Here is a 25,636-nt window from a genome sequence, read left to right on the forward strand (position 1 = left end):
ATACCCATGATCCTTTTCACTTGGAGAAAGCATCTCCTGAGGCCTCACAACGTTAACGTCACAGACAAACTGTCATATGTGTCGAGTCGTGGCTGTCAACATATTTCGGTATGAATTCAACCTTAGTGTTACACAACAGACACCCCGTTCTAGTTTGTGTGACATCAGTGTAAAAGTAGTGTCTGTTTTTTTTAACTCAAACTGAGTTCCAGCAAATAGAACACACATGAAGGGCATCGCAATTACAACTGGTAGCGGTCCCAGTGTGAAGACGTCTCCATCAGCGTTTCTCCTTCTATTCCTGGCTTATGCATACACAGGTTTGTCTGTTACTGACGCAATGGGACTCAAAATGGGTCGGTTAGCAAGGCGCCGGTGGAAGGTTCACGACCTGAAATGCACCATTGACTCAAGAAAAATATGTTTTTGTAGCTTTATGAGTTTGCTCAGTGATGCGAGTGTGTTTTCTTTATTCCTTCGTGGCAGGAGCAGTCACTCTCTATATTTTCTGTCAGCTTCATTTTCTGGCAGACCCACAAAGTCCAGGCACGAAGGTGTCAATGACAATGTGGCTCGACACTCTTGTTTTCCTCCCTGCTGTGCTCCCTGTTGTGAAACTTTATTAGAATAATAATTCCACTGGTTACAAAATGTCTGTAGTGTGCACCAGAGGTCTTGCTGTGCGCATTATAAATCATCACCTGGAGTTGAAGGAGCACACACAGTGGAGATGCAGCTATTTTGTGTCACTAGAAAAGTCAGAGTTAAATGTTTTTATTTCTGAAGTCTAAATGTCACATCCCAAAAGTGATGTCCTCCCACTTGATTTATCTTTACTTCATTATTATTACCCCGCCCCCTGAAGGGGAGGCAAGGGGTATTGTTTTTGGTTCTTTGTTTGTTAACACTCTAGCAGCAAAACTGTTGGTTGAAGTCATACAAAATTGGGTTTATAGATTGCCAGTGACCCAGAATAGATGTTGTTACATTTTGGGAACAGTACGTCAAAGTTAAATTTTTTTATGAATTTTTAAAATCTTTTTTCCCCATTTATTTGTAATGAGCGAAATTTCACATGTATGTAGCAGCAAAACTATTGGTTGAATTCATACCAAATTGGGTTTATAGATTGCCAGTGACCCAGAATAGATATCATGACATTTTGGGAAAAATAGGTAAAAGTTAAAATTTTTATGAATTTTTTAAATCTTTTTTTTTCTCCCATTTACTTATAATGGGCGGAATTTCAGATGTTTACAAAAACATCAATTTTGTTTTAGTTTACTTCAACTACTTCTGCAACTTCTCTTAATTGGGATGCTTTCACTATCACCATTGTTTGTGGTTGTCTTCTGGTACTTTGCTGAAGCCACACCTGCTCAGGTAGTCAATAGCAGCAGTCACACACTGGGAAAAGATGTAGAAAATGTGCGAGGGGCGGGGTTTGTTGTGCCTGGCACTACTTGTTTCATGCAGTTTCTTCTGTATGAACCTCCACAGTATGTACAAAATATGTATTATTTTGCAGACAGCATATGTGAGTTGAGGCACAAAGCTGACTTTGATTTGTTTATTGTAAATGATTTTATTGTAGCGGAGCTAACAAATTCTGTTTATATGTGTTTATGTTATATATTGTTATATATCCATGTACTGTATCTTGCCAGTTCTGTGATATATTATTTATAAAAGGCCAAACACTTATTTCCTGTGTTTGGAAATGCTGAATTAAGGTTTGATGTGGGTTTGTGGTTAATATATAAGTCAAAATCAATGAAAAAGTTTACACAAAATCATTTATTTACATGTCTTGTTCATACAGTTATAGTAGATTTCATACAATGCACAATTTACAAAAAACTTTATTCAGGCAGAAATGAGGAGATTGGCATCACCATGCAATAGTTAAGGCTAGTGAAGAGTTTTCAGAGTTCATTTATGTAATTCTTTAACTGGAGCATAGTGGTAAATATACAGCTCTATATGGATACTCCAGAAAGTGGGGAAAAGTTTGAAGAATGACCTCTTGAATAAATTATGATCTCCCTGAGAGCTGTGCTGCACAGAAGACAAAATGGATCCAAACCAATCCATTCATGCTGTGAGATTCTTGATGGTTTATGATTGAGAACATGATACTTTTCTGCTCTAACTCAAGAATGTGTGGACTGACACAAACAAAAAACCTCACAAAATCAGTTAAACTTCCTTTTTCAGATTTCATTTAGAGAACTAACACTGAAACTGTGCAGAAGTGCACTGTATTCTATAAAGGTGTGAAAAATAAGGTACATAAAGCAGTGTTTATGATAATTACATGGGTGACTCCCTGTAAAAAGACTTACATCAGTACAATTACTTCAGTTCACTCTGGAATTCAGTGAGAACATTTTCTTTCCATTAAAAATTAATCCTTGCAATATGAGTTATCTGTTGGATTCTGGCTGGAAGTCCCTTTATTTGTTTCTGAAGACTTTGGAAAGTTTTTCATAAGTCATTAAACCAAACATTGCAAAGGTTCTTTAATCTCATTTGAAGTTCCCCAGAAGACAAAGTAACTGTTTGGAGAACCCAGCTTACTTTCCCATGCAAAGCATTACATAATGGTTTACTCAGGCTGTTATTGTTACTTTGTCCTTCAAACTCCCCTGATAACTTCTCCTCATGAATAAGCCAATTCTCCTGTCAAAGCATTCTCCTTCAAAAATGTGCATTCTTCCATGTGCAACCACTTTTGAAGCCTGAGATCCTGTAAGTGATGGACTGCGAGGCCAAAGTCTACTAATATTTTCCCTTCCCTTCACCAAACAGTACCCCAAAATGATTAAATCCATCACCAGATAATCTTGCTCCTCTTTCTGTTCATGTCTTTGGTCTAACATTTCCTCCAGTTGCTTTACAGCTGTTGGGCCTCCTCAGTTGACCTCACACACCAGTGCATTTTAATAGGACTTATCGTTCCCCGCACCTGGATTCAATCACCTCTTTCCTTAAAGGGAGGACGGTATGTCTCCAAACCCAGAGAAATTTGTTTTCATCTGGACGTCTAAATCGCTCAGTTGAGGATGTCCCAGCTGGACAGTGATTGGAGAGGTCAGTGGTAATGGTTAAAGCACCTCCACTTGCCACTCGGTTTTCCCTTTGTGCTGACTGTGTTCTGCTTATAGAACATAATCGAAAGAAACTGTTCTCCAAAGTGGGGCCAAGTAGAACTGAGTGGTTAAGTATAGGGCTTTATTCCTCACCTTCACACTGATTGTGTTTTCACTCATAGCTCAGTTTCAAGGCTCATCCTGGTTTTGAGCATATTCAAAATATGATGTTCACATATAATTCTTGTGATTCATCCTCCTGTTTACATGTATCCTGGTTACTGATTACTGGGTGATGTTTGCTCAGATGTCTGTGTTCTTTACAACACAAACTGGTAATGGAATGTGATGTTCCCCTAAATGTTGGCGTAGACTTATATCAAACAACGATTACTCAGGATGTCACACAAATTTTTGTCAAATTTCAAAGCTGCTGGTTACATGTCATTGCATTTAATGTTTCGTTATAACCCACAGTGATGTTCATTTAGTATTAAACAGTGACACTAAATAAATGTGCTTTTAATGCCTTAGCCTGGCAATTATATTTACTTTCATAGTAGAATCACAAAACATTTTTACCCCACCCCCTGAAGGGGAGGCAATGGGTATTGTTTTTGGTTTGTTTGACTGTTAACACTCTAGCAGCAAAACTATTGGTTGAATTCATACCAAATTGGGATTATAGATTGCCAGTGATGCAGAATAGATGTGGTAACATTTTGAGAACAGTATGTCAAAGTTAAAATTTTTTATGAATTTTTAAAATCTTTTTTTCCCCATTTACTTATAATGGAAATGAAATTTCATATGAATGCAGCAGCAAAACTATTGGTTGAATTCATAACAAAGGCACAGACATGATGACATCAGCTGGATCGATGCCAAAATAAGCTACAATATGTGCAAGGGGTGGGGTTTGTTGTGCCTGACACCACTTGTTAGTATCTTAATTGGGATGCTTTTATTCTGACCATTGTTTGTGGTTGTCTTATGGTACTCTGCTGAAGCCACGCCTGCTCAGGTAGTCAACTGCAACGGTCAAACACTGGGAAAAGATGTAGACCAGTTGTTTTCAGAGTGCTGTAGTTAGCATAATGTGGTTTCTCAAAACCAGAATGAGGGCTTAATCATGTTTATGAAATCAGTATTTGACATTTGTATGTAAAATATACTTCAAAACCATCCACGTAAAATGCACACTCAAGAATAAATCAGCTTAAAAATCATGTTTGTGCTTAAATTAGTTGACTTTATGAGCTTTACCGGTAAAGTGTCAAAAGGCCATGTTAGCCTGAGCTCAGTCCCCTTTGATGCAGTACCCTGTTGATTACTTAACTTCATCCTTTGTATCTTCGAAATAACATGTTTAGTTGTTTGTGAAAGTCAGGGTCAAACTCTTTTAATAGCTCTCTAGAGAATATGTAATTTACTTTCTAATTAACAGCAGGCTTATATTTTTGTGCAAGCCTCTCCTGGTTTCTCCATGGTCTACAGTCACCCTTATTTGGTTTTGGATTAGTTCAGCATGAGGAGCTTCTCTCATGGGGAAGTGCTCATTTTGCAGATAAACAAGTTTGTTGTATTACAGAATAAAGTTTGTTCATACTATCAACTAACTTTAAAATAGTGTCTACATTTCTATCTGTATACAAGCCTATACATTTAACGTATGTCAAGATGTATATCTGAAATGTGTTTGTAATTTTGACATAGTCAGAATTATACTTTTTAAAGAAAACTGGACAGAAATCGTGAGGCGTGTCATGTCTTGTATGAAATTGGTTCATTAAAGTAGCTCTGCTTTAGATTGAACTCCCACTAATTAGACTGTTCTCTGAAAGGGTAACAGTCATGTACAATCTGTAAAAATCTGTAAACTGTGAAAATGAGTCATGCAGCAAAGTATGAAATGCGTAATACATTGTAAGCACAGCAGAGAATTAAAATGTTTATAAGCAGATGAATTATTGCTGAAAATCACTGAAAAGAACTCTTGTGCAACATCTTAGAAAAACAGTTAAACCACACTACCTACCATATGTACTAAAGAGTTGTTGCTTTACCTATTAGCAGCACTTTCTGCATATGTGTTACATGCTGCTCATTAACAAAAATCAAGTCAAATTATACTGAAGTATTGCACTTAAAAATACAAAATCAGCTCTCCAACATGTCGGACACCAAAGTCAGGTCAGACCCTGAAATATCCTCTGTAATGGTTTCTGAGACAGTGAAGCTTTGGAGAGTTCATAAGTGGAGATGTGAGTTTGGTGATGTACTAATTTGGAATGTGCAGAAGACATTTGGAAATTATGTCATACCTCACAATCAATTAGCCTCCTTTTAGACAGCCTGCTACGAGTGAGATCCATGCTTCTTTGGAAAAGGCCTTGGTCTTGCACATTTTAAGTAGGTGTTGGCTGAATCACAGTTGGCAACGCAGAGTGCTAATAAAAAACATTAAGAAGTTTACTGAAAACATCCTCTGTTCCCCCGTGTGGCATGCCTCACCACAGCGCTCCAAATGTGTCTCTTGACAGAGTGCCTCTTCTTAATTAAGAAGAGAGTTTGTAGAAAAAACATCTGAGCATCTGCTGTAGACAACAAGGATGTCAATTGCTTCTTTCAGTTACTGAGGACAAGTATGGGTTCATTTGAAAGCAACGACCAATTATACATTTTTTTTAAGGCCAGATGTTAAATTTAGTGTGTTTAAGGCTGGGCTTCCAGTCAGTTTGTGGAAATCCACAAATTGAAGGTATAAAAGTTACAATCTGTGACATTAATGTAATCTCTTTATTAAATTAAAGACCAAGGATTATTAAATGAATAGTACTTTCTGTGGTACTCTGCACAGGTCTTTTAGGAAGGTGAATAGATATTATTTCTGTTACTTTTTCCAAACTCTTCAAGTAAATATAGGACTAATGAATACCTTCAGTCACACTCAACGATGGTGGCTTTGGTTTTGTGATTTTCATAGTCAGAAGGAGTTCATGCTCATCAACAGATAAATTCCTCATTTTCATATCATCGTATCAGTCTTGACTAAAGACCTACGTAGAAAAGATAAAAGAAAAGAAACTTAATTCATTCTAATCTTACTGCCAATGGAAACAAAAACCCTATTATCTAATCTAAACCTACTTGACACATTTATTGGCGTTGCTGTATGCGCATGGACCCTCTTCTCCTAAATGAAGAGCTGACTCTGCGGCTCTGGGTCCTGCCCTGCTGCTCTGAAGGATAGGCCACCACCCGGGTGGATGATCTTTGCACCTGTAGACCCTCCATCTCCCTCATGTCTCTTGCCATCTGAGACAGCGTCTGACCTGGGTTCGTCTGCAAGCGTTGGAAGAGACTTTCCCTGTTAATTTTCCTCTCTGGACAGCTGAAGGTTAATGCCACTCCAGAGTCTGATTTCATCTCTCTGGAGAAACCGTCTGAAGTGCCATCAAAGCAGCGTCCAATAGCAATTTCCTTGGCCACCCTTGGATTCTGGTCTGTTACTGTGTAGATGCCGTAGTTGTGGCCTAAAGGATCAACAGGGGCTAACATAGTGAAAGCGTGGGACTCGTTGTTCTGAGCAACTGGTGGATGTTTGATGAGGTATTCTTGCAGGAGACTGTTGGTACTGATCCTGCGACAGTTTCCCTGTGGAAGGACAGATATGAGGGATCTGTCCACCTCAGCTTGATCAAACAACATGCCGCTGCACTTGAACTCTACACAGGCTGCCGAGGTATTGGCTTCCCGCATGTCCCTGGTACTGCGAATGTCTCTGATGCCATAAAGTTTGCCTTGTGTTTCTCTGTGTGTTCCTCCAAGATTCCTTGAACGAACCATTACCTCCTTTTGTCCATGGATCTTCACCTTAATGTAGCATGCTCTAAACTCCTGGGGATTCGGCCACCAGGAGAGGTAGTCTCCTGTCCAGGTTGTCAAATCATTCTCTTCAAATGGCACAACATTATATTCATACTTGTCCTTTTCCACTCTGAAGAATCTGAAATGATTTGCATCAGGAGGAGCATTTTCACATGCTATTAAATTCTGGTATGGATATATTGGCCCATTGGTCTCATCAAGATTATTCTGGTTAGGCTTTGCCAAGTTAATTTTGAACGCTGTTTTCTTCAGAGCTGGATCTTCATGGTCTGATCTCTGGTAGTCTATTTTGTCCAGGTATGGCTGTGACACTCCAATGATGTTTGGATTCATCTTAGGGGAAGACGGGGCAGCTTCAAGCTCTTCCCCACCCATCATTGCTGTGACATAAGCTGTGTAAGCGTCAGCCCTCTGGGCATCACAGAAAGCTGGTAAACAGGCCCCATTGGATCCAGTTATGACACTGTCAAAACGGCCCCATGCTCTAGGATTAGATGAATATCCAGGCTTTGGTTCCAGGTTTATTAGGCTGATTACGACCCCTTCCAGCTGTTCACTAGGAAGGAACTTGTCACTCATGTAAGCACGGACTTTGACATAGCAGCGTCTGTTTTCAGGCACATCTAAATTAAACAGACGACGTTCTCGGATCTCCATGTTACCAATTAGGAATGTGCGCTCCTCTCGTTTGCTCCGTCCGTGTCCTCCTGTGGTTGTTGTGGTGTAGGAAAAGTCACTCTCCTCCTCCCAGACTCCTGTGTCTGGGTTTAAAGACCACAGTTTCATTTTGGGAATGTGCTCCTGCATTTTGACATGCTGTGTGTCGAGGAGAACTTGAACACCTCCAGCTCCAAGTATCTCTTGGTTGCTTTCATCTCTAAAGTCAACAGAGAACATGCCATAGGTCCTCAAGGGAAGCATGTCACCTTCATCATCCACAAAGTTGAGGTCACCAGGAGCTGCAGCTGCCGTGGTGATGTTTCTTGGATCAATGAATGTGACACTGGCTTTTACTGTCCCTTCATAGATTTCTCCATCGTCCTTGTGAAAAGAATTGGCAGGGATAACTAACTGGCCTATGGGGTCTTCCCCTATGATTTCACCTAAGTTAATAGAGTTGCTCTCTCCTGCATTGATATCAATTGGTTTCTGCTTTCTCATCACCTTCACATCATGGTAGATTGATCCACCCTTCTTGTCAAAGATGAACACTTTAGGAGTGTCAAGAAAATTTTGAGTGGGGTCAACAAAATTCACAACTAATCTGTGTGTGTCAGGAGTAATTTGTAATGTGAAATCTCCTTGGTATCCAGTTGTGCCCACCCTCTCTTTTCCGATGTAGATGTGCCCAAAACGCAGAGGCTCATTATTGTCCGCTGTGACCACTCTGCCACGAACAAGCACAGTCGGTTCAACACACTTCTGACAGCTGCACTGTGTCACAGTTTTGATAGGGAGGGTATAGCTACCACAATCAATGGTTCGACTCTCCATTTGTTGGACTCCACAGCAAAATGTAGATCCATCTCTGCAGCGCATGTCAAAGTCCAACGAACCGGCACATTTGTTGTGAGGGCAGCGGCCAGCGTTATAGTAAGTGGAGTCCGTCCCAGGTTGAACACAGTCCACGGGCATTCTGACGAGGTGTGTCTCAGGGGTGGAATTACATGCTGGTGATCCTTTGGCTGTGAATTATACAATAAACTCTATTAAGTAGTGTTTATTAGACATATGATTTACAGAGAACAGCTGTTATATACACAGACAGAAAACTGCAAACTGACATGTTAAAGATCATAAAATGTACATGTATTTAGCACTTTTTTGGACTGTAAAATACTCTAAAATAAGCTCCTTGTCTGGCTCTCTCTGTTTCCTCTGTGATAATATGATGACATACATGCATTAATATGACTTATTGCATCTTTACTGGAGCATTTTGTAATGTTTTTTAAGGTAGAATAGTCGATGCACAATTATTATCAGAGTGAAGAAATAACAGCTTTGATTTTGAGTCAAAGATGTTGATGTAAGGTTCTGCAGGGATATCTATAGCAGTTAGCGAGTTAGCCAGCTAACCCTACACTGTGAGCAATAGTGAGTAGTAGTAGTGGTACTGCAACAGAATTACTTCCCACATAAATACAAAATAGTACACTCCACTGAGCCTACTTCAGTGTCTTGTCATTCATATAGGATTTTAGTGCAAGTATTTAACATACCCAAAATTGGTTGAAGGTTTCACAAACCAGTCTGCAACATTTCCTCTAGACTAGTTTGCTGGATTAATTACAATTAGGGATGTCCAATATTGGCTTTTTTGCCAAAAAACGATATGCCGATATTGTCCAATGCTTAATTTCCAATTCCGATATCTACCAATACCACTGCTGATATATGTGGGATAATAAACAAATTTTAGGTAACATCACATATCTCCTGTCATGGAATTAACACATCATGCCTAATTTTATTGTGATGCCCCATTGGATGCATTCTCAAATGCAACAAGGCTTTCAAAATGTAAACACTGTCTGTGCAAAGAATACATACTTCAACTTAAGTTGTGGAAAAAATGCCATATTTATTTATTTTCTCTCCCTCCCTCCATGAGTCTGTTACAGTGTGGCAACTCTACTGTACAATTCTGAAAACTGCACATTTCTTTCAAACAATGTTTCATTTACGTGTTGGTAAATGCCGGTGAAATCAAGGCATTATTTTATCGGTTTTAATGCTAGGCAAAAAAAACGATAACGATATTCACCGATATTATATTTTTATGCCAATATCAGGCCAATAATATCGGTGGGCCGATATTATCAGACATCCCTAATTACGATAGCTTATAATCTTATAAAGTTATTGACTTAGTATAAAGTTATTGCTTGTTAAGTTACGTTTTTGTTGCGATGCAAGTCAAAACTGTTATCTACCAAAGTACTTGTCACAAAAACACACCACCTAGTAGTGTAGAAAAATCTTCGGTCTTAATAGTTAAAAAAGACGTTTGAATCTCAAAAGACTGTACTTAAGGTACTTTTTGATATTTGCATATAAGAAAAGTAGGAGGGAATCGATAGTTGAATATGTATTGTTAACGTAGCTTTTTTTACACATGCACAGACATGTGTGTTTACACAAACTCGCAAACTGTTTTTCCACCACTTTTTTGATTTACCATAAGCTCAACCATAACTCCAATTTGCCTGTACCTAATTCTTACATCAATCCAACTCAAACCTAGCCTTATACTTGCTATGTAATCATTTACTTTTCGTGGAACTGCACTTTGTCAAAGTTACAGAGGAACCTGCCAATACTTCCCCTTAAAGTTCCCAAAAATCATTGTGCAACATACATTTTCATACCATGTACTAGAATGTGACTATGTGTGCAGATGTATGTCCCCATAACCATGTAGTAATACTTTTCCATAAACATAATGTCTGCACACCCTGAAAGCACCTACGAGTGGCCAAGTTGGAGGCAGAATTGAGCATGAAGCGGTAATCAGACATGAATTTGAGGAGAGGGAGAACATTTATTTACCAACCATCCAGCTGGAAGGAAAGAATTATTGTTCACCCAGACACTGGCAGAATAATTAATGTGGATGATATCATGGTTGAGCGTGTACTCAAATATCTTTGTAAAGTTCCCCATCCACCAAATAAGTCAGTAATTGCAGACACATGGAGCAGTGTGTTTGTATGAAACTGACTGCACCACTGATGCCTTTACCACAGCTCATCTCCTCTGATGATAAATTAGATTACTTCAAATCACCTGAATGAACTGAATGTAACGTATTTTATGAGCAATCAATTACACCACTGTATATAACAGAATGTAAGGAGCGGGTGCTTTGGCTTGACAGAGAAAGAATCCAGTTCCTAAGCTCAGGTGTTGCCTTGAACACATGCAGAACCCCGTGCTATAATGACTTTTGGAGTAGATGATTCATCTGGGATATATCGCTTTAGCGCTCTCCCATGAAAACCCTGTTTGTCAATGTGTGTCTTAGCTAACAAGCACCTGGAGGATATAAGCAATGTATAGCTCTCCCACATGGATGTGGAAATCTATTCTTGTCTGAATTTGAGTGTGAAAAGAAACAGGATTTATTGACAATCTTAAATTTCACGTTCGGGAGAAATTGAGCTTGAGGTTTTACGGTGTCTAGATCCTTCCCACACAATAAAGAATCCCTGTTTAGAAAGCCACAGAAAGCATAATAAAACCCTCTGTTATGTTTTCCTTTTGTCTGGGCATGTAATGTATTCTTAAGAAACTGATTATTAACTGACTTCTGATTTTTCTCTCTCAGTTGTAGGACACTGTGGTTTTGCTTAAATCCTCCTAATGCACGGATACGGTTCATGGATGACTTGTTTGGATCTCAGTGCTGACAATCCTCTTAAAGTGTGCGCTCAATCTCTAAGGCAGCTGCTCTTTATACTGTAAAATGAAGTGCACTTATTTGCTTTCTGTCAGTGGTTTTACTTGAACTTCTGATGGACTTTGACTAAACACGTCATTGTCAAATGCACTGGGCTACCAGCCATCCACAGCTACAATCCCAATGTGCCGCTTAATATTATCATAGCAAATTATTTTCTCATGCTGCTGATGATGATAAATGATGGGTTTTATTACAACACTGTGCCAAGTGTGTGCAAGACAGGAAGTTTAGTGTCTCATTCATTCTGAGACCAAACTTCAACCCAATCTTTTTTTTTTTCCTCTGTTTTTCTCTGCAGTGTTGCAAAATTTAACGAGTTTCGCACTGACTTTCAAACCAAATGATTAATGTAGCAACTGAAACGATACGACTGGGTTTATGTGATAGTAAAAAAAAAAACCTCTTACAGCCTGCTGTAGTTGCTTTCAGTAGGAGATCCGTGACAGTACATACCAATCACAGTGAGGAAAGCTGGAGAAGACTTGATGGTGCCTGCTGAGCTGCTGGTTTTGCAGTAATACTGTCCAGACTGTTCCGGCTTCAGGTCCCTCAGCACCAGGTCTTCTTCATATTTATACAATTTTCTGTCCAGCAGAGTCCCATTATGGTACCTTGAAGACCATAAAAGTCAAAGTAGATAAAAAAATATAGAGAAATAACATTTGTTCCACTTATTATTTATTGTTTCCAATCCATGCTGTGTATGTCTGTAAAGTGATAATGTTAAAAATGTAGTTTCCATGAGTGTTTTTGACATTAGTGACATCAAGTGCTTGGCCTATAAATGTATGACTATGGACATTGTGTACCGGCATTAATAATGTGCTAATTCGTCTCACCAGTAGTATTTGTCAGGCATTGGTGATCCTGTAGCCTTGCAGCACAAAAGCACCCGTCCACCTTCATAACGTACTTTATCCTCCGGGTGCTTCACAATATATGGTTTTTCTGTAGAAAGGAAAATCAAACAAACCCTCAAGACCAGTGATGTGAATGGTGCTGCAGAGGTTTGAGACCTCATAAAACTCAGTTAAACAGTACACTTTATTCTTGCATGGGTCCCTGCACTCAAGAAAAATGAATGTTGGGGGAATTATCCTTTTAAAGGCAACACAGGCCTATTTTCATTTGGTTTCTATGCAACCAAAAAAGTACTTTAGGCAATGTGAGATCTTCCAAAAAGCCAGACTGTTTATGTTATAGTTTTGTCATTTCCTGCTGCTTTGCTGCTGTCTAAGCAAATGATTGGAGGATTTCCTCTGTTTAATGACAATATTGAGAGTAGGTAAATGTTTTTTTTATTCTTTTAAACACATTTCTGGGAAAAATAAATATCTTCAAGTAAAACCAAAGTCTCTATAGTGTCTGTTGAGCCCTCACCTGCTGTTTTGAGGACAGCCCGTACCCAGGATAATCCTGTGGTGTTGCTGGATGTAGACACTGTAGTTGGGGCAAATTTCTCCTTCCTGATGGAGAGCGAGGTTGGGCTGGAAGAGCAGACTCCCGGGAGTCTAAACTGACCTTTGGCGTCTGTACGGGCACGGATCACCTTGGGCTGATTGGCCAGCGCCACCCAGGCCCCCGCCACAGGGACACCCGTCACACTGTGGACGTCACCACGCACCATATGGCCGTCACACACACAGCGGCTGCAGTCCTCACTAGGGCGGCCCTCGGCGCAAACCAGGTGGCATTTGGCTTTTGTGTGGAGGAGACAGAGTTATGAACACAGACTGAACCATCGTAAAACATGGGACATTTGCATAAGACATGTGGGCGTACCTGGGCATGGACTCTTCCCACACTTCTGGACTTCAGCAGGCCGTCCTTTACACTGCACCGTCTCGGACGTCCTCACACAGGTCCTCCTCCTGATCCGACGACCTCCACCGCAGGTCACAGAACATGTCCCCCATCGGCCCCATGGACCCCACTTAGCTGATCAAGGAGATGACATTAGTATGTACATTAGTATTGGAAAGACAAGCTTTGATATGTAATAGGTTACAGATTACAAACTACCTCTAAAGATGCAACTAGGAAATTAACTGATTTTATAACTCCAGCAAAAGTGATAATTAAAAAGAAAGTAATAAGTAACTTCATACTTTCTTTATTAGCATTTTCATTGCTGGTAAAAGCTTTGTACAGTAGAGCAGGGTTTTCTCAACCTTTTTTGAACCACGATCCGCTAATGGCATCATGAGCCTACTGGCGCCCCCCCTGTGCCTGAAAAAACATGGTGGGACGTAATTCTAAAAGTAACGTGACGGTTTTACATATAAACTGAAGTTAAAAGAAAATCTCTTTATGAAAAACTGAGGAAAATGGCTGACATTCAGAGACAGTGTCTCTATTAAGGAACCTTAAATATTCTGACACCAGCACAGGCTGTTCTTTTCACTTGTTTGTTTGTTTTTTGTTCTTCTATTCTTTCCCTGCTCCTCAGTTTGAAGAGATTGTATTGTACAAAAAAAAATGAGAAATAAAAATTGTAAAAAAAAAAAAAAAAAGTAACATGACGGACCTGAATGTGGAGGACATTCTGTAGATAAAGCTGTGAGAAAGTAAAAGTGAGCTCCCCCCACCTTATCATTGACTACCTGCTACCCCCTGAAAACAAATTTGCAACCAGGGGGACGATGTGCCAGATGATATGACCACCCCCGCTCACAGATTGAGGTCCTTTAGTGTGCTGAGTGATTTATACTGTTGTGATGTACAGTAGTCGCTAACGCACATGCACAATGATGTTACTCACGCCCCCCACCCCATGTGCTTGTGCCCCCCCAGGAGACTGTCCACGCCCCCCCAGTTGTGAACCTCTGCAGTAGAGTAATCTTGCTTTCTGATGTCTATTTCAAAAGCAAAATATTATTGATTTTTCAGCATGAACTAATGAAAAAGGATGCACAAAATGTACAGAAACAGTAAATAAATGGAATTTGTCCAAGTTATTCACATTGTGATTAATAACTGTAATTTAATTCCATATATTTTCTCAATAACAGTTTTAATATTTGACATTTATTTTTAACTTCTTTCCTCCCTTACACTAGTGTATATAAAACAGTACAAATATAACTGGTAATGGTCTGTTTTCTGTGTGCTACAAACAAATACAAACAAAAAACAAGAGTGATCATTTGAAGGTTTAGTTTGACAAATGTCTCTATACAAACGATTTACTCACAGTAGAACAATTTCAGCATCTTCCCAGTAAAAATCTACTTGATATGTTCATGAAATTCAATAGAAGTCAAGTTGTGTTGCAGTAATTAATGGCATTTAATTTTTTTCCCACATAATGCACTCAAACTGAAGATCAACGCTTACGGTCTGTAATGACTATAATATCTTTTTTTGTAAAGAAAGATGTTTCGTCCACTCCACTCATTGTAACATCCAATATTCACATTTCATCACATTGTATGTCTTGCTCTAAGCTCTTGTTTTTGTCACCTGTACATGGAGGTGTGGAGCACTCCTTTCTCTCTGAGTGGTGTCCTTGACATGCCAGTACCAGCAGTAGAGGCATGGGCTGGGTGCTCATACATTTCCTCTGGCGAACCTGGACGCCTACATCGTTGCAAACCGTGGTGGAACAGGGACCCCACTCGCTCCAGTCAGTCCAGTAACTCTGCACTAAATGCACAATAAGAAAAAGCAGGGTTGTCTTCGTGTGCTGTTTTGGTGATGTATGACTCCACAAATAGACCTTTTATTTAGCAACTGAAAGTAAATAGCTAAGAGGGTTTATCTTTGTTGAGTCTTCGCTGTAGCTGGTGCTTATAAGCATTTGAAGTGTGTATTGATTGCATGTGTTTGCATGGATGTGATTTGTGAAATGGCGTAGATTTGGGCCGTTGCCATCAGGACTACCTGGAGGACACTGAAAGCGGACGTGGTAGTTGGAACAGATTCGACCATGGGGCTGTTCTTTGTTGATGCACCAGAAGCCCTTTTCCAGACTGGAGTGGACCACTTCCCCGGTGTCTGCAGCTGCCACCCAGTCTGTAGTACGAGCCTCCATGGCCGTGGGCCTCGCACAAACTCTCTCTCTGTAATAGAAACGAATCGCCTCCAGACGCTCGTAGTCTCCGTTCCCGCCAGGATGGTCGATGTTGAACCAAGATGTCCACTCTGTCACGCCTGGAAGAACATGTAGGAGGAGACATGAAAGAAAAGCAAAATAATAAAGAATTAGAGTGGGTCAGGAAAACAGAAAGACGGGAAATTATCCGTCTGAGGATCCAAAATAAGTAAGGGGGGAGACTTTACAGAAAAAAAAAAAGGCTTTGGAGTTGGTCTTACATGGAGGGGAGACAGGGGTCAAAACAAAGAAAACAGCAGGGATGGATTACACATTTTAAGAGGAGGTCTGCTACTGCCATTTAAAAACTGACTTCATGCACCCCGGGGAGCTATGCATTGTCCAAGCCTTGACAGATGAGGAATATTGCCATCTTTTTTGTCCGCTACATGCTCTGAAACTTGAGATTTTCTTCAGTATAATAGAAGGATTCAAAATAAAGAGGCATTTCTCATTCATAAAATAGCAAATTACTTAATTATAATGAATAAAGTTCTGTGTTTTAAACTGGTGGGGACATCAATCACATACAATCCAGTAAAAAAAAAAAAAAAGTATACTGTTGCACTTTGGTCTATAAAGAAAATTAAAAATGCTCTTTTTTTTTTAGCCTCAACATGACAAGACAGTTCATTTTAATTTCCTCTTTTCTGGAGGCATGTCAGTTGCATGTTACATGTCAGTAACTGTTCATATATTACATATTATTATCGAAGGGACGATGATAAAAGGCAAAACGGCAGAGTATGACTGGTGTTCAGCTGAATGCCATACCTGTTGCCTGTACATTAGTAAATGCATTGATGGACGCTCTCCTGCTGCGGTCTGACGGACTCCTGGTCCTCACAGATCCTGCAAACATCAAGAAGAAACGTGGATATGAAACACTGACCACCTGTTTATGTGGTTGTTAATTTCACTCCTATTAGTTGTTTTAAAGGTGTTTGTGTAGGATTTAATAAATGGAACAGCCACTGCCTCATCCTATCCTGATAAAATGGAAAACCTACTGTCGCAACAAGAAATGAGAAAAAGTCAAAAGGCCCTCGTTAGAGCCATTATTTATTTGTCTCAGCGTTCAGTTTCTGTGCTCCGTATATCTGGAACAAACTACCAGAAAATATCAGGTCTGCTGAGAGTCTGAGTTCTTTTAAGTCAAGGTTAAAGACTCACCTGTTCACTGCTGCCTTAGACTAAAAGGCTTTTTACTTTTTAAATTTTATATTCTCCTTCAAAACTCTGCACTGTAACTCTTACTTTAATATGTGTGTGTTTTTATATTTTTGGGTTTTATGTGTTTTCTTACTTGCTGTTTTAATTACCTTTTACATGTTTCTTTTATAATGTTTTAAATGTGTTTCTTTTTCCCTTGTCGTTGTATTTCAATGTCCTGTGGGAAGCACCTTGAATTGCCTTGTTGCTGAAATGTGCTATATAAATAAACTTGCCTTGTCTATTTTATTACTGTATTACTGTAAATAAATGAGGCAGGTTTCTGTCTAAGTATACTGCAAATTTAAACTGAAATGTAGTTAAAAAATGCAAATTGGTACACCTTGTTGAGCTGCATTATGTAATAAATTCCCATTATGTAATAAAAGTTCAAAATGTAATAAGAATGTCGCGTCATCTTGTAATAAAGCCGCATTATGTAATAAACTGACGCATTTTGTAATAAACTACATCAACGCATTATATAGTAAATTTTTTCACATTATGTAGTAAGTTATTACAATTTGAGAAATTTATTACAAAATGCACTTGACACATTTTTATCAAAAAAAAATGTAATAACATGGTTCATTATGTAATAATCCAAATTAATATAATTTCAGAGCAATTTAGAAGAAATGAGTCACAGGAGCTACATGTAATGGAATCAGAAGTTTAACCACACAGTTTAAAGATTAATTTAGCACATTACATTTTCCTGAAAATAAAAATGTGTCAAGTGCATTTTGTAATAAATTTCTCAAATTGTAATAACTTACTACATAATGCGAAAAAATTTACTACATAATGCATTGAGGTAATTTATTACAAAATGCGTCAGTTTATTATATAATGCGGCTTAATTACAAGATGACGTGACATTCTTATTACATTTTGAACTTTTGTTACATAATGGGAATTTATTACATAATGCGGCTCAACACACCTTTCCAAACTCATACACATATTAAACTTTGCTCTTCATCAACATCATGGTTCTTTGTTCATGACACTGGTTCATGATAACTTGTTATAAATTATCTTCCACAGAGATTAAATGTGTTAAATCTTATATACTTTAATAAGATTAATTGGGAAACAAATGACAAAAGTGCTGGTTAGCAGATGTTTAAATATTAAATATGTTAAAGTGCTATTACATATGTATTGTTTTGAGTTTTTTTCTCTTTTTTTAACATTCATTTAATAGATTTATAAATCTTCCACCAGAAAAGCCCTGTAAAGTGAATGTATCATGTTCACAGACAGTATTTTGAAGTAGATCTAGTAAATCTGAGACAAATATTCCTGTTGAGTAAAACTTATTCTCTCATTTATTGTCAGAATTTCACATTTTGACCCAAGACTGTATCTTAGAAACTACAGCCAACCAGCATTTTTGACTTTCACTACTTTTATTCTGGAAATATTTTACTTGTAGAGCAGCTCCATTGCATTCATCTATATTTAACTTTTAGTGATGCCCCAGCTTTTCCACTTCTCCCAAATGTTTTTGCAGTACTTTGTGTCAATTTTTTTGGCATTAACACTTTGGATTTTTATGTGACAATTAAAAATACTAATAAAAACAGCTGGATGGTGACAGCTGGACCTATAGTGAACCACCATACCAGGGGACCTTCTCTGGTTCACTTTAATTTAACAAAAACACAATCCATGTCCAATAACTCCTACACCCTGCACTTTAAAATTAACCCATAAAGACCCAAACAGCCACTTGTAACCAAAATCATCTACTGATCTAAAATGTTTAATAACTTCTGAACCATTAAACTTATCAATATGGTGAAATAACTGAGGGAAAAGGGCAGTTTGTCGTCTTTTCATGGTGATCACATTTCACCCATCTGGAAGTTCAGAGGCTCCGTAGTGAACGTGGAAACACATCATCATCTTCTACAACATTGATTTACCAGTGTTTTATGTTCACTTAATTCTATATGTTGCTGAAAAAGTCACTTTTTCTTCAGTTTTCTCTGTTTCGATATAATAACCTTTGAATTTACTCTGAGTTTTCATGTACATCTACATGATCTGAGAGTTAAATATAAAAACAGACATGATTTACATTGAAAAAAGCAAAATACAGAGGCTAATATTAAAATAAATGGTGATAAGTTATGGTTTTTACATTCAGTTATTGATATCTTGGCTGAAACAGTCACTTTTTCTTCAGTTTTCTCTGTTTTTGATGTAATTCCCCTCAACTTTTATCTGAGCTTTAATGAGCATCTATATGATCAGTAAATTAAATAAAGGAAAACACAGGATTTTCACTGAAAAAACACAAAATATGGTTTTATAAGTGGTGATAAATCATGTAAGAAAAGTTGAATATAGAGAAAAATGCATTCTGAAACTGACACAAAAGTAGCACTGGGTCTTTATGAGTTAAGGCAGTTTTAGTCACATGATTTCCTATTATTTTAATCTGTACGTATGGTTTCTGAGGCTGCAAAGGCAAGTGTCTTTCTTCTTTTCTCCCTCTCTCCTGACTCTACACAGCCTTTTTCTTTGATTTTCAGCGGCTGCTTCTCCACAGCCCACTCCCTCTTGATCCAAACTCTGGAACATCCTCTTCATCCATCATGTTCCTGTGATTGTTGTCACACATATTTACTTCCTTTAATTTACTACCCCTCCCGCCTCTGCTTGTCCTCATGCTGTCCTCCCTCCTCCTCTTGATCCATCACCATCCAGCCGATGTTGAGGATGCTAATCAAGCTCCAGCTGAGACAAATCAGCGCATGCACAGTCATCTGTTAACCAGCGGAAAGGCCAGAAAACTTCGCCCACTCCGTCATCTCTCACATGAACGCAGTCATTTCTTGCCCATTTCTTTTTTTAACATGATTGAAACACATCTATAGTGCATGTGCACACAGACAACATGCCTGAGCCTTGGAGTCATTCTTACATCATTTTTCATACACGTGCCTTCACCATACAGCAGTGCAACAGTAAAACTAAAATATAAAGCTTACCTTATTAGAAAAAGAAAAACATTCAAATTGGCATTTATTGGATATTCATCTCTTTGATTTATTTAAACATGGGCATGTTTCCCCTCATGCTTTGAAGTATCATGATTCATTTTCCTACAAATTTTTTTATGTTTTCAGAAACGTCAGTTGTTTTCTTGACATTTCATCTCAGAATTGAACTTGGGCTGCAAGGAAAAAATAAATGTCATGTTCCGTGACAGCAACAAAAAGTAGCTTATGCAGCCTGTAACACCGAGGGAGAGACACTGCTGAGTTTATGAGCGGAGACGCCCGGTTCAGAGGCCCGTATCGATCCCAGTCCCTGCTGGTTTTTACAGCTCACTTCAAGGCTTCATTGTTTCGCCAGCACCCTTCTTTTCAATCCTGAGTGTTTTTGATAGATTTAGCAGCGAAGGATCATATCTCCAGTTTTAGCGTAATGGCCGATTCAACATGTGTTAGTTAGACACAGACATTTAGCTGACCTTTAGGGTGGGTTTTTCTGCCCCTGTCTTAAAGAATCATTGATAGCTTTCCACATTGGCTTTGTCTCTCTGATATACTGGAATAGCTGGATAAACAGAAGCAAATGCTTTCGCTGTGATCTGCGAGGCAGATGGGGCGGACTCGCAGGTTTAGTTTACTAAATCAAATGAAATCGTTTTTCCTCTCTTCTTCTTTTATCTCATACATTTTCTGTCTATGGTCATCATCATTTCTTAAAGTAATTAAAGAAAGCTCTTCTTCGGTTACACTACAGTAAATTGCTAAAGGAGACTGCATAGCCTTAAAATGACTTCTATTAGACAAATCATATGGCCAGTCAGTGCTAAGAAGCCTTTTGTTTCATTTAATGAATAACTTCCTAGCTTGTGACTGCTTAATTATCCCCCAGACAGAATTATATCCAATTATAAGAATAAAATAAAAAAAGCAGTTTTCTGTTACATAACACTCCTCCCTCGCTGATGCCACAACAAAGGGTATTCACAGCAGAACCATTAGAACCATTTGGCTTCTGCTTATCATTTCAAGATGTTGGTAATGAAAACAGAATAGAAAATGATTCTCGGCTTTATGAGGTGACTAATGGTTTTAGAAAGTCAAAAAAAAAAAAAAGGAAATCCAGATTAGATGCAGTACAAGGCCAACGTTTGGGTGTTGACCTCTGTTCGAGCAGGTCTGAACTGGCCCTGTTCCCGGAGCGGACTTACAGGACTTATTGTGCATCAAGCAGCAAGTTCACACTTTATGAATTCTAAAAGCCAGGAGGTTTTATGGAGCGCTGCTTCATGTGGCTGGTATGTGAGCGAATTTACCTCATGAATAAGAAAGTGTTTGAAAAACACAATTCTCCAGCCAGAGCATTCGAAGATAGTATTTCCTTCTTGCACTCAAAAACAAATCCACCCTCGAGTCTCTGTCTGGTACAGTAGATCTTGTCTGTCCTCACAGCTGTTGGTACATGTGCCTCATTGACATCAACCTTTTAACAGTTCAGCCCTGGTGCAGGAGGGTACATATAAATAAATATCACTTTTCTCGTGCAGCGTCACCTTTGACATGTCGCCTCCCTCATGATTGTTATTATAATCCCTTCGTCAGCCTCGGTGTTACCCCTCGTAAACCACGCACAAGGTAACAAGATACATGAAAGCAACAACAGAAGGCAACAGCGCCAGTGGATTGGAGAAGCTGTAGGCTGTTATCAGTATATATAGCGACACGGGAAGTACCCGAATGCCAGGCTAAGTCTGAAACATAGCTGCTGGATTACTTTGCATCCCACACTCGCATCATTGTCATCCATCCCCCGCTCAGTGTGTTGTGACAAATGAAGTTCCTATTTTGAAAAGAGCATTTTTTGGATTTAAGCGATTACGTCGCACTGGTTCATTGTTTACTTATAGCCGGGTTACACAAAGGGAAACTTTCTAATAATAATCGCCAGTGCCTTCGCGAATGATGTCCTCTCAATCCATCATTCTCTGTGTAGGAGTGTGTTGTCTTCTGCCAGAATCCAATAAAAAGCTGCCAAAGAGAGGAAGGGGAAAATGGCAGGTTGTCTGAAGTTGCACCCAGAATGGTTTCAGTCGGATTACAGATGTATGGTTGTGCCAGATGTATGTTGGCAGCCAGACAGCGCTTCATTAGAGGGTCTGGCTTGTGTTTGTAATATTCTAAACCCTTACATGAAAAAGTGTCCCCTTTACATATTGGATAATATTTACCCAACAAAAGAGGTTACATAATCAGCGACTTGTCTCACCATGTCTGGGACTTCCACATAACGACAGAAGTGCAAGATCAGGAGTGAATGCTGAAGTTTCACCGCCACCAAAAGCATCTCTAACCCGTCTGAATATAGTTAATATCAAGGTATTTGTTCTAAATCAATAGCATCTCAGGAAGTGAGTGAATGGGCGTGTGTGTGTGTGTGTGTGTGGGCCTGTGGATGTGATGATCTGTTTGCCATGTCATATGGAAGCTGTTTATGTGTTTGGCTAACGTCTTAGCTGAGGTGTGTGTGGTTGAAGAGGAGTCTGCTATTTCTCTCTCTCTGTCTATCTCCAAAAATCCTTGTTCTCTAAAATCCAAGGCTGATCCCTAAGACATCTGTAGCTTGTTAAAATCAGAATCTTTGTTCCTGACTTTAACTAATGGTGCAAATCAACCACATGATTTAAGGATTTCAAAGGATAAGAGAAAAAATCTAAAAAAAGATGGTTATAATAACACATAGAGTTCTCTCCCTGATACTAGCAAAAACACAATGCAGCATTAAATTCCCGAGAAGTCCTTGATGGGACTTGTGCACCTGCATGCAGGTACAGAGCCTGGAACTGGAAATGGCTCAGCTGAGAGATGTTGATTAGATCTGCAAAAAGTAATTGGAATATGCAGAAAAGCATGAATGTGCCCCCGCAGAGGAGAAAGAGAGAAAAGAGGAGAAAGATTTGATATGGCAGGAGGTTGTCAGTAATGGGAATTTGCGCCTTCTCCTCTGATCCATTGTAATCCCCGTCTCAGTCATTAAAGTCATCTGGCCAGACAGCTCTGCATTTGGAGCAGACAGTGGTCAGCATCTGGAGAACTACAACTAGCCTCTGTCTGACTCATAAGGCCCTCCAGCTGCTCAAATAGCCAACACAATCTATTGTAACTTTCTCTGACAATTATGTGCGAAAAGAAAAGAAAAGAAAAGAAAAGAAAAGAAAAGAAAAGAAAAGAAAAGAAAAGAGAAATTCAAAGAGGAAGGAAAAGAAAAGCTCTAGTCATGCCCAATTATATTATGGACTACAGTAAAGTGACTGCTGTAGTACCTTGTAGCTGAAAGCATGACTTATTACCAATAGGTGGTAATGCCACAGCGTTGCCCTTTGGAGTACAGTGGGCATTCAGGAACAGCTGCCGTCTTCAAATAGGAAAACAGCTCATAAATCTGTAAGCTCCGAGGTGTATGGAGAGAGTGACAGAGAACAAGGCTGAGAGAAAATGCTTGATGGAGCAGAGCAGTGAGAAATAGGCGGAGAAAGGCTAAAGCGGGGAATGTGATGGAGAGACAGAAGGAAGAAAGGTGGGGAAAGAATTTGTGAAGAAATACCTGAGGGACACGGAGATGAAGAACAAAAGGCGTACAGATGAAGACAAACGCTCAGATGGAGATACACGGAGGTTATTAGAGCGAATCAGAGCCAGAATACACTGGGGTGGGCTCAAAAAGGAAAGAGTGACATTCTGGCCAATGTGACAGGGAAAAAGGAAGGAAAAGTGATTCTACCTGCACTCTTCATCCCTCCATTTATTCCATTTTCTCATTTAGCAGAGCACAAACCCAACAGGTGGGAAAGTGGGGCACTTTTCTTGGTTCTAGGTGTTTCCACTGTGACTGGGTTTATATATTAACAACTACTGGCACAAAATTTTAAGGGTGAAATAAGGACAAATGCAGCAAATCCACCTTCCTGCAAAATGTGGATGTACTGCTAAAGGAGTGTAGCACAAATCATTAAAATTTACTGTCCATTTTAAGATCTGTATTCACTCACGGCTGTAGTGCAATTTTCTTTTTATTGAGGGTACATTCGTTTTCTTTAAAAACCTTAAGATATATATTCAACAGTAAAAAGCATTAGAGCCTTGGCAAGACATTTGCAACCCCGAGTCCAGCAAGATATGGTGGCTGTTAAGGTGTCTTTTTGCTTTTATGAACTGCCAGATCCCTTAAAAGAGCCAAGTTAATGGAGAGCAGCTGCACAGGGGACAGAAAGTGACAGCTCTGGATTAAGTGCTGCAATGGGGGATGCTTTCAAATGAAAGTAGGAGTGAAATTTTTAGCCGCACAAAAGTGTTTTGGTACAGTGGGTATAAGCCGACAGTTCAGTATGAAAGAAAAGAATTAAAAAGACCAAAAAAAAGTGAAGTGAGTTTTTTTTTTGTCCGTTTGTTTGGTTTTATAATTCTAGCTACTTATTATTACCTCCGCCAAGGAGGTTATGTTTTTGCCAGGGTTTGTTTGTTTGTCTGTTTGTCTGTCCGTTAGTGTGCAACATAACTCAAAAAGTTATGGACAGATTTGGATGAAATTTTCAGGGTTTGTTGGAAATGGGATAAGGAAGAAATGATTAAATTTTGGTGGTGATCGGGGGTGGGGGGGCCCACGGGGGGGGGGGGGGCGCAGACCAGAAAATTTCATCAAAATCTGTCCATAACTTTTTGAGTTATGTTGCACACTAACGGACAGACAAACAGACAGACAGACAAACAAACCCTGGCAAAAACATAACCTCCTTGACGTGGGGGGGCCCACGGGGGGGGCCACTGATCAGCCTTGGCAGAGGTCTGCGCTCTCCGAGTGCTTCTAGTATTTTTTTTTTTTTTTTTTTTGTTAATTAGACAATTGTTGTGGATTTACATTAAGGATTGTCTTCTTTTGGGTAGGGTGGGATTGTGGGAGGGACAAAAAGAAAAATGAAAGAATTGAAGTCCGTTTAGTCACATTGTACTGTCATACCTGTGAAATTATGCCTAATAAAAAAGTTCATGAAAAAAAAAAAAAAGTGACTGAACTGGGTTTTTTTCCATTATAAAAGTAACTCCAGCAAAGCACTGCAGGTGTGTTGAGAGCCTTGTTTTTCCACAGGCCCTCCCTCTGTTTGCCTGTACTGCAGTTTGTCATGACAGAAACAGTGCGTGCCACCAGAGCCTCTTGTCAACAGTGGCACAAAACATAGCAGAAGCAGAGGTTTTTCTCAGTTTAAACCACACCACCCCTTGACAGAACACAGTGTTTTGGGTTTTTTTTCTCTGTGACATAAGAGAGTTTAACCTCCACTTGTGTCAGCACATGACATTGATTAGAGCAGCGGTGACTTAACATTAGAGATTAAAACTACTGGGGTGGTCTATAAAATAACACACTTAGAACGCACACAAATGCACACTTGAGCTTATCCCTTATCATATGAGCTCACCGACAGACATTTCCCCAGAGCTCACCACCGATTCTGCTCTATCGCCTTCAGGGAAATGTCGTCAACTTACAAAAATACAGTTGTGTGATCAGTTTGGACACTTATAGAAAATAACTGAACACAAAGTGAAAAGTATCACACAGTTCCCATACAGTTGTTTTTATTTTTTCGTAAATATGATAACAGTTACTTACCTTGGACCAGGGCCACTGAAGTCAGGAGACACAACAGGGGGGCCACTTTATTTAATTCCAGCATGGTGCCACACTTCTAATGAATTTCTCTTCCCCCTGATCTTCTACACCATTGACACAGAGTACAGGAAAAGATACGTTGATTCTTCACACAGTTAAAAGTAGTCAGCTGTGTTTCTCAGGTGTGGGTGAGGACGGATGCTGGTCAAA

General features: G+C 39.2%; 1 protein-coding gene across 2 annotated transcripts; it reads right to left on the reverse strand.

Moving 5' to 3' along the window:
- Window positions 1-5,806: 5,806 nt before the first annotated feature.
- cilp2 (cartilage intermediate layer protein 2) lies at window positions 5,807-25,636 on the reverse strand. Of its 2 annotated transcripts, XM_030132633.1 has the most exons (10): window positions 25,427-25,636; window positions 16,316-16,393; window positions 15,331-15,600; window positions 14,911-15,093; window positions 13,231-13,386; window positions 12,829-13,146; window positions 12,288-12,396; window positions 11,902-12,059; window positions 6,243-8,668; window positions 5,807-6,151 (listed from the first exon to the last, which is right to left on the reverse strand). In XM_030132633.1, the coding sequence occupies exons 1-9, from the start codon at window positions 25,488-25,490 to the stop codon at window positions 6,252-6,254; spliced, it is 3,753 nt and encodes a 1,250-aa protein (XP_029988493.1). In that variant the 5' UTR covers window positions 25,491-25,636; the 3' UTR covers window positions 5,807-6,151; window positions 6,243-6,251. The 2 variants fall into 2 exon arrangements, with proteins under 2 accessions (XP_029988493.1, XP_029988492.1); XM_030132632.1 differs by having other exon boundaries at window positions 5,807-8,668.

Source organism: Sphaeramia orbicularis, chromosome 4 (assembly GCF_902148855.1).
Source record: "Sphaeramia orbicularis chromosome 4, fSphaOr1.1, whole genome shotgun sequence".
Taxonomy (NCBI): domain Eukaryota; kingdom Metazoa; phylum Chordata; class Actinopteri; order Kurtiformes; family Apogonidae; genus Sphaeramia; species Sphaeramia orbicularis.

Coding starts and splice junctions, on each gene's coding strand:
- cilp2 (XM_030132633.1), bottom strand. CDS start 25,490: ATGCTGGAATTAAATAAAGTGGCCCCCCTGTTGTGTCTCCTGACTTCA. Junction 13,147..13,230: donor TGGGAAGAGTCCATGCCCAG/GTACGCCCACAT, acceptor TCCACACAAAAG/CCAAATGCCACCTGGTTTGC. Junction 12,060..12,287: donor ATGCCTGACAAATACTACTG/GTGAGACGAATT, acceptor ATGGTCTTCAAG/GTACCATAATGGGACTCTGC.